This window comes from Castor canadensis, chromosome 11 (genome assembly GCF_047511655.1).
Source record: "Castor canadensis chromosome 11, mCasCan1.hap1v2, whole genome shotgun sequence".
NCBI lineage: Eukaryota > Metazoa > Chordata > Mammalia > Rodentia > Castoridae > Castor > Castor canadensis.
Genome location: NC_133396.1, coordinates 73,801,137 through 73,810,004, shown reverse-complemented (window position 1 = coordinate 73,810,004; position 8,868 = coordinate 73,801,137). Strand labels below are relative to the sequence as shown.

Below are 8,868 nucleotides of genomic sequence, written 5' to 3'. Positions count from 1 at the left end.
TATCAAAATACTTTATTAGCATTTTGACCTTGTTGCAAAGATAAAGTCTGGATGCATGAAAGATACATGTTTCTGCACTTTTATAGAGAAGAATTTACTTAGGGTGAAATAAATTCAATGGAAGAGGAGGATAGGGAAATATCCAAAGACTGAATTAAGAAAAGAGTTACATGCCCACTATCAAGTTAGATCTGTAGTCGACAGAAAGATGTAAAATAGATTTACATTCTAAAAGATTTGTATTTTAAATACTCTGGTGACTGGCTGAAGGGTGGATTGGGAAAGTATCAAGGGGAATTACAGGGAAAATATAAACTGATAATTTCCACCAATACAGCATACTCAGTGACTGCAAGAAAATAAAAGCTGCCTAACAAAGACTTTTATATAGAGTTGTGAAATAATGAAAAAAAAAAGAAATCATCAGAGCCCCTAAATGAGGCAGAAATTTGAAAGTAAAGGTTGTTATTGACCTTGAGTTAATGGAGATGGGTGGGCAGGATAATGATGGAAGAGGATTTCACAGATGAAATCAGAAGTCTTACACCATGGGTAGGACATCAGCAGAGATCCTACAACACGTGATTCTATGTTAACAATAACGTAAACATATAAACAAGAAATATAAAATACAGATGAACCAAGATGGCATAATAGTGTTTCACCTATCAAAAGTCAGTTCGTACGCTGCTCAGTTGACACAAGAACGTGAGCGTTCAGAACCTGGAGATTACTGTGAAAACAGTATATGGGAATCTGGATACATGTGACTTCTGAGGCCTTGGCATGGGGCTAGACCAACTTGAGATGGTAAATACCCACCATATTTCCAAGTCTGGAAAAAAAATTATAAGATAAGAAATTATGTTGTGGTAATAGTTATACAACCTGTGCCTATGCTAAAGTCATCGAGTTATGTGCCTGGAGTTTTATGATATGTGGATTATATCTCAATAAAGTTATTAATAAATAAAACTGTCTCAATGTTTCACATGGTTTACATTTGGAATTATAGTATCTTCAATATGTTAATTGAAAATATATTCAAGTTATTTATTCTGTTTATTCTTTTTCATAAGCAAAGCTATGAGAAAATGTAAAATTACATGTGTGTTTTGCATTTGTCCCTTATGTTATATTTATATTACAAATAACTGTACTACTGAGGATCTCTGCAGCATGAACCCATATATTATATGTTGATAATAATAACTCCTTAAGCTACTAGAATTTTATTTGTTTTTTGCTTTTACTTTAATACAAAAATCTTAATGTCTGAATCTCCTTTTTAAATTAAAAAAACAAAGGCCCTATCCTGGATGGAAATATTTCCTTTAGCCATCTGAAGTAATTATTTTATCACAGTGTCATTTTCATACCTAAACCTCTGTATTTCAGGAATATTATTTCCCCTACTTATGCATTTTAATATTTGTTGATGGAGCTTCCATCAACATTATCCTCATTTAAAATTGGGTTGTTCACAACCATATATTTGTTTTTCCAAATACATACAATTACTGTATACTTTTAAAAATTTCCTTCAAGATCTTGCTCATTTTGAAGAAAACTTGAAAATTATTTGGGATAGAATTGGTATGCTGATCTTCTAATGACATAATTTTGTATTTCCAATCCTGCCGATTTAGTTTTGCATTTTTAAAATAAGTACTTTATTAAGTTTTTTTACATTGATCTAATTAATCTCATTATCCTTTATGGCTTCTTCTTTTTTATTAAGGCTTCATAGTGGTAGAAATATCCAAAGGTAATAGAAAGGAAAGTTTAATATTGGTTATCTTTTTTCTTATTTTTTGGTTCTTTTGTGTTATTTGTTGCTATTAAAATTGTGAGCATTTTTGGTTTCAGTAAAAACTCATACTTGTGGTATGCATACATGTATGTATATAAAAATACACATATACATATATTAATATTATTTTAATATTATTTATTTAATAAATAATTATTTATAATTATTTAATATTATTTTATATTAGTTTTCATGCTAATTATTCTATATTGCCAAAATACCAATTTGCATAAATACATTGTACATTCACTCTATAGAGTAGTTTTTACTTACTTTTTCATTACAATAATTTGAAAAAATCTGCCCAAGTTAGCATTAAATAGCAAATAAGTTTCTATTTCAAAATTAAGGATGTAGGATATACCTTTCTAAATATTTCTGTGTAAAATGGTAAAGTCGATAGCAGTTTTCCATAGCAAATGCGTTTAGAGGTGTTATTGTTGGCATTTTGAGTATTATGTTCCCTGGTACAACTACAAAATTCACTTTAGGAGCCTCATTTTTCCTTATCCGTTCACTTCTGTATTTTTAAAAGTCTATTCAGGATTGTTTTATACCTATAGTCATGCTTCTTGGAGGGAGAGAAGAGTCAGCAGTTGGTGATGTGACCACAATCTCACTGGAATTTTCCCTTGTTTGCTTTGCCAAAGAGCAGTACCTTACCCATGCCGAGTACTGCACAGATATGAAATTAATCAAACATTATGCCTTATAGTTATTGTATGGAAGCTGCAACATATTGGACAAAATAGTACATTGGTCATTAATTAGTTAATCTGATTGCCAGTACATGAGGTCATTTCAAGTATTAGCTTTTTGCTTTAGTTTGAATTTCATTTAGTTGTACTAATTTATCACACTTGACTTCCATGTCCAAATATCAAATGATTTGACATGGATATTCTAATTCATAAGTCATTAAAACAGCTAATGTCACCTTCATGTAAACGAAATGGAAATACTTGCAAAAATTTTCCACTTACTGAGATTCATTTACCAAATGTTGAAATTATTAGCAAATGATGGTGACTGAATTATACTTCTTGAACAGTTAGACTAGCAAGGCATGAAGATAGAAATATATATCTGATCATACAGGTGGAGAAGAAAGCAGAATTTTGATAGTAAGGACATTTTTATTAATGATTCTCAAATTTGGGGATGGAGGAATGTTTCAGGTGGTAGAGAACTTACTTTGTGAGCCTGAAGCCCTGAGTTCAAACTCCAGTCCCATCACAAAAAGAAAAATTCTCAAATTTGTAAAGCAATGAGCAAAAATTTTTACATATAGACCAATTCTGGAAATCTGAAAATGTTTATAGTCTACATTTTCCCATGCATTGGCAAACACATATTACACTACTCTACATTATTTTATTTTCTACTTCTTATTGGAAATTGCTTGATAGCTTGTAATCAGTGAAAAATAGAAACATAAATATATGTTTGTGTATTGATTATTTATTATTTAAATCTGCATTATCACTTTATAGTGTTGCTTGGTGTGCTTACATGTATTATATTTATGTTATCTCAGACACAACATTCAGAAAAAGGTGTTTATATTTCTCCTTGACTTTCCTGGAAAAACAAGATTGAGAGATACAATAGACTCATTGACAAAGTTCTATGAAGAGAGTTTGAGCTAGGATAATTTTATTCCATAGTGTATAAACCATAAGATAAACTTAAAAATTCCTATTTAAACACTTTCTTACCTGTAGTGGTAGGATCTTCTTTCCCATATACTGTAGCAGGCAGAGTAAGTTGTGCAATAAAAGAAGTAGCGTTGCTGACAATTTTTGTAAGTTCAAAGAAATTATTACTTTTTTGAGTCCATTGGCAATCATGCTTGCTCAGATAGTTTCTGGATCACAGGAGCTGGGACCAGTGGAGCCTCCAAGATCCTCTAAACAAGATCCTAGAGCAAATTCTGATTTTACAGCTAATGTCTTCTGAAGCATATTGTTTGATAGGATTGGTCACTCTGTGGATGTCTGACTGTGAGGGATAAATGATGGTTTTATTTAATTTTATAGGTGTACTATGAGTGTATGTGTTTTACATTGTTAACTGATTTAGATTTCAATTTAAGTTATTTTTCTTTCACCATAGTCCTTTAAATGTAAGTGAATAAGATACAGAAATATGGTGACTCATTTAAAGTTCAGTGGTACAATTTAAAAAAATTAATTCCGGAAAAATCTATGTTGAAATTTTAGTCTTTTAGCTTTTGCCTTGTGGTCTTACAGAATTTGACAAAGCACTCTCAACCTCTGATTCTTCTACCTAGAAATTAGAATAATAATCCATAAGCTAGTGTTGTTGTCCGTGGTGAGTGGAGGGGATATTTACTTCTATCATACCAGAGATTATTAACTTGTGCATATTTCTATTGAATTACCTACAATGGCAGGAAGCTGGGTAAAAACTAATAATAAATCAGGGAACTAAAGAAACTCAGCTACCCAGATATTAAATATGGGAACGATGCTTTGCTTATGGCAGATAGGACAAATATCTGATGTTCTTCTTGTGTATTTGTTCTTAAAACTTTTTTTGGAATTGACAACAAACAGCCTGAGAACCCAAAACTCTGTGTGATGGTTTTGTCAGATATATTTTCTCTTCATCTGTGTTATGGATTCCTTTTTCTGCTCTGAGAAGTTCCTTCATGACACCAACCAGAAAGCTAGCCTGGACAGTACATTTGGTTAGATCATAAGACAACATTTATAAAATGTCAAAAAGAGATAGGAGTGATAAATAACATAAACAGCTTTTTGTATTGTTCATAGAAAAAAGAATTAGTTTTATAACTAGTATTATATCAGATAATATGGGAACTCAGCATAACTTTCAAGCCAAAAACTTGAATTAAAATTAGTTTTATATTCAGAATGTTTTCACTTCAAAGTGTCTTTTCATAACAGTAGCTGCTCTGAGAGAAAAAGAAATGTCTATTTACGTTTGAACTAGTTGTCTGAGCATTCATTTTAAACCATTACGTTATAATTTGTGAATCCTAGAAGTGTTATTTCACTGACATTAGTAAAATGCTGGAAAAACTAGCTTTTCAGGAATTGAAATGAAAATGATTGTACAGAGTTTGCTGATTATTGGTTATTAGAATGTAGAAAGAGAATGACAAAGTGAGTTGCCACAGAAATTAAGGGTTTACTTTCTCCATGTTATGCCTTATAATCATAGATATTTCTGTATGTTGTCTGAACGTGCTGATATTTACTTGGAATTAATTTATCTGACTATTTTAATAATGGTTGTATTCTCAGGATTAGTTTCTAAATGCCAGCACCAAACACCACCACATTATGCCATTAACCACAAAAAAGGATCTGAGTTCTAAGCATTGTACCTAGTTGGGTTTTTCCTAAAAGGGACCTTCGAATGTTTCCATTAAAATATCTTGGTGAATTTTCCCCAAGTTCTAACAAACTATATCGAAATAGAACTTATTTCATGGTAAAAAGGAATCCCACAGCATTTCTTTTTAATAACTGTTCAGCTACAAAATTTTATTGGTATCTTTTTATGTTCCCTCTAGAGGATGTAATGCACAAAAGCATTGCCACGGAACATATAAAATTACAAATGAAATTTATTGTAAAAAGTAGAACGTCTTCTAGACTGGTGTCAGTATTTATTTCATTCATAAACCAAAACTTTAGTGTAATATATTCATTGTCAGCAAGTTCACGTGTGTAAATTGCCATCCAATGTTATTGACGGATATAAGACAGATATTGAAAAGACAATTTAAATTTACTCTTCCAAACATAAACTGTTCCACAAAAGCACTGTAAAAACTCCTCCAAGATTTTGGGTTGTGCTTGACTTTTATGGTTAACTACATAATTTGGTCGTGTCATAATCCACTGTGTTTGGCAATTTGGCATTAAACGCCTGCAGGGCGGATTGGATCCTCACCACCTCGCTAGTAGACAGCTTGAGTCTATGACGAAGCAAGCAAGAGAAAAGATCTAGAAGACGCTGACCAGGTGGGGAGAGTTTATTTACACGGTCTCTTATCTCTAGTAACTGCAAAAGTGCTGAGTCCTGGGATCCCTGAGTATAGGGGTAGTCCAGCTGCAAAATCAGGTCCCGAATTGCTTCAGGATCAAAATGCATGCTATAGCCAAACACTTGAATGTTGTTGATTTTCATGTAGCCCAGGTTCCGGGAAGGGTCAATAAACTCCAGAGGTTCATAGTAAATGCTCTCATTGCCATTGGGGCCGTTGGATTTAATGCGACTCCTCAAGTAGATGTGCACTGTCTCAAAGAACGTCTTCCACTTGTTCCCCAGAGTGAGCGTCCAGTTGTAGCACTGCAGAGGGAGGTCCAACTTAGTCCGCTCCCAGTCTGGAAAGCTGTTTTCGTTCACAGGCATGAACCAGCTCTCAGAGTGGCTGCCTCCGAAGGGATTGACATAGACAGCCAACACTGGCTCCAAGGTGCTGTTTTTAGTTAGGCATATCTGTAAGGAGAGCCCCAAGATCATGTGCACCAGGCTCGACTTGTACTTGTTGCTCTTTAAGGTGAGCAGCATCCGCTTGCGCCAGGAGGGATCGAACCAGCTGTTGAGGCGCATGTCATTGCTGATAAAGATGGCATGGACCTCTATGCGCCGGTCCGTTTTCTGCAACAGGTATTTCATCTCGACGTCCTGCAGGTCAGTCTCAAAGCCAATGTAATGGTCAGTGGACTCGGCGACTTCGGGCTTGCAGAGGCCCTGGCTCAGCATGTAGCCTGTGTTGCAGGCGCCGCACCGCGTGCGGTTGTCAGGTGCGCAGGTGAGGCAGGCGGAGGCGTCGCCCACTGTGCAGGGCAGGAAGGAGGTGCAGACCACCTGGTCACTGGGACAGGTGCACGAGTGTGTCTCTTCCGAGAAGCTGCCCAGGAGGCCATTTTCATTGCAGTAGAGAAAAGACTGGATGCGCGTGAGCCAATAGGTTGAGGTTCTAGAAATACAAAACAAAGCGAATCTAAATAAATACAGAGACTTGGTGTGTGCTCCCAAATATGAGCTGAGATTAAATATACCTCAGAAAGCTTTCCTGTAATTTTTTTCAGTCATATCCCGGCCAATGACTACATGAAATAAAAGATCCATTTTAAATACATATATATACGCATATATATTCCTTTTATCACTGCACAAGACAGAAAAATAGATGGAGAGTTTGAATCAAGCTGGAACATGATCTTTGTAAGCATGTGATACTTTCAAGAAATTACATGCCACGTCATTAGCGTGCTTAGAAGCAGATTATAAATATAATTGCTTCAGCTATTGTTTTTGTTTTGTTATTGTTTGTTTTGCTTTGGGTTTTCTTGGTGGTATTGGGGTTTGAAATCAAAGTCTTGTGCTTGCTAGACAGGCACTCTACAGCTTGAGGCATACCTCCAGCCCCAAAACAATCTACTTATTGTTTTGAAATGATAACTAACAGTAGTTTTACCATAAAATAGAGTAAAATTAAAGCATACGAATAGTGATTGATCATTCATTATTTTTAATTACATAGAGCACTAGTGTTACAGAAAGTCTGAACATAAAGTAAAAAGAAAAATGAAAGAAAAAACAAGTATATATTTTTAATCAATGTGCTTAGAAGCTTTTTGTTGTTGTTGTTTGTTTGTTTTTTTACCAACATTGAAAGAATAAGTACCCACCTAGAGGGAAAATATTATCAATAAATATGCTTAATTCTGGAACAGGGTGCTCAAGAAAGTAGTTGAAAATATTTCATTAAAACATCAAGATTGGGGATATGTAAGAAACCCAAAAAATGATAGTATTTGATGTCCCCACTGCATGATAGTATTTGATGTCCCTGTGATAGTATTTGATGTCCGCAATACAGAAACCTTAAAGTGACAGAGTTCAATATGAGAAGGGGATAAAGAACTAGTTAAAAGGTCGGTTAGAGATGAATGAACTTGGGTTGTAACACATTTGTACGTGAAAGCAGTGCTAGGAGTTTCTATATAGCTACCCTTATCTCAACTAGCAAAAACGCTTTGTGTTTCTTATTATTGCTTATACTTTCTCTTCAACAAAATTAGAGATAAGGGCAGAACAGATTTGGCCTGAAAGCGAGGGGGGTTGGCTAGGGGGAGAAATGGCCCAAACAATGTTTGCACATATGAATAATGGAATATAAAAAAAAAAAAAACAAGATTGGACTGTAGAGTGCCTGCCTAGCAAATGTGAAGCCCTGAGTTTAAAGTCGAGTGTTGCAAAAAAAAAAAAAAATCAATACTTTTTTTCATAAGGGTTAAATGTGTTAGTTTAATGTGTTTGGTTACATATTTTTTTATTGTTGTGTTGGTAGGGGTACATTGTAGCATTTACAAGTATTCTTATATTAAATATATCCCACTTGAATTCACCCCATCATTTACTTAATCTCCCCCTCCCCCATTCTGGGAATAGTTTCAACAGTTCCATTCTTCCATTTACATACAGGTGTACACAGTATTTTCACTAATCATTAACTTTTTTTTAATGAGGCTAATCTAACACCAGTTGAAATTCTTCCTTTTCCTATTTTACTATATTATTCAAAACTCTGCTTTGTTGAGAATCTCATTGTAATAGTGAGGGAAGTGGTGGTCTTATCATCAGATAATTCCTTGTTGTCCCATGTTCATTTTTCATCCTGGCCGAATGGTCATGGGAAAGGGTGCATGGACTCTGTACTTTACAGTTCTCTAGTGAAAGTAGGACGTCGTCCATGTGGAATTTTTCTGAGAAGTAAATTAGGCTCAAGCTGAATGCACATGTGTAAAGCTTTGTGCAGTGTCCATTTTGCTACTCGAAAAATAAATTTATTTTGATATTCTTATACCTTTCTGATGTTATATTTAGTGAATTTTATATTAGTATAGAATACTGGTAAATCTATTTTTTCTCTTTTTTAATTTATTTTTTTCCTTATTGTTGTGCCAGGTGGGAGTGCATTGTGGCATTTACACAGAAATACATTATACGTGAATTCACCACCTCTGCCATTCTCCTTTATCCCCTTC

The 8,868-nt window shown here is 34.3% G+C and overlaps 1 protein-coding gene across 4 annotated transcripts in view; it reads right to left on the bottom strand.

Moving 5' to 3' along the window:
- Positions 1 to 1,987: 1,987 nt before the first annotated feature.
- The window catches only part of Brinp3 (BMP/retinoic acid inducible neural specific 3), a 425,930-nt gene continuing 419,049 nt past the window's right edge, over positions 1,988 to 8,868 (bottom strand). For 2 of the 4 annotated variants that reach the window (XM_074047228.1, XM_074047227.1), the window contains exon 9: positions 1,989 to 6,794. In XM_074047228.1, the coding sequence (XP_073903329.1) occupies positions 5,678 to 6,794 (1,117 nt within the window). In that variant the 3' untranslated portion in view covers positions 1,989 to 5,677. Of the gene's footprint in view, positions 6,795 to 8,868 lie in introns of all 4 variants that reach the window. The other 2 variants (XM_074047229.1, XM_074047230.1) reach the window with 2 other exon arrangements.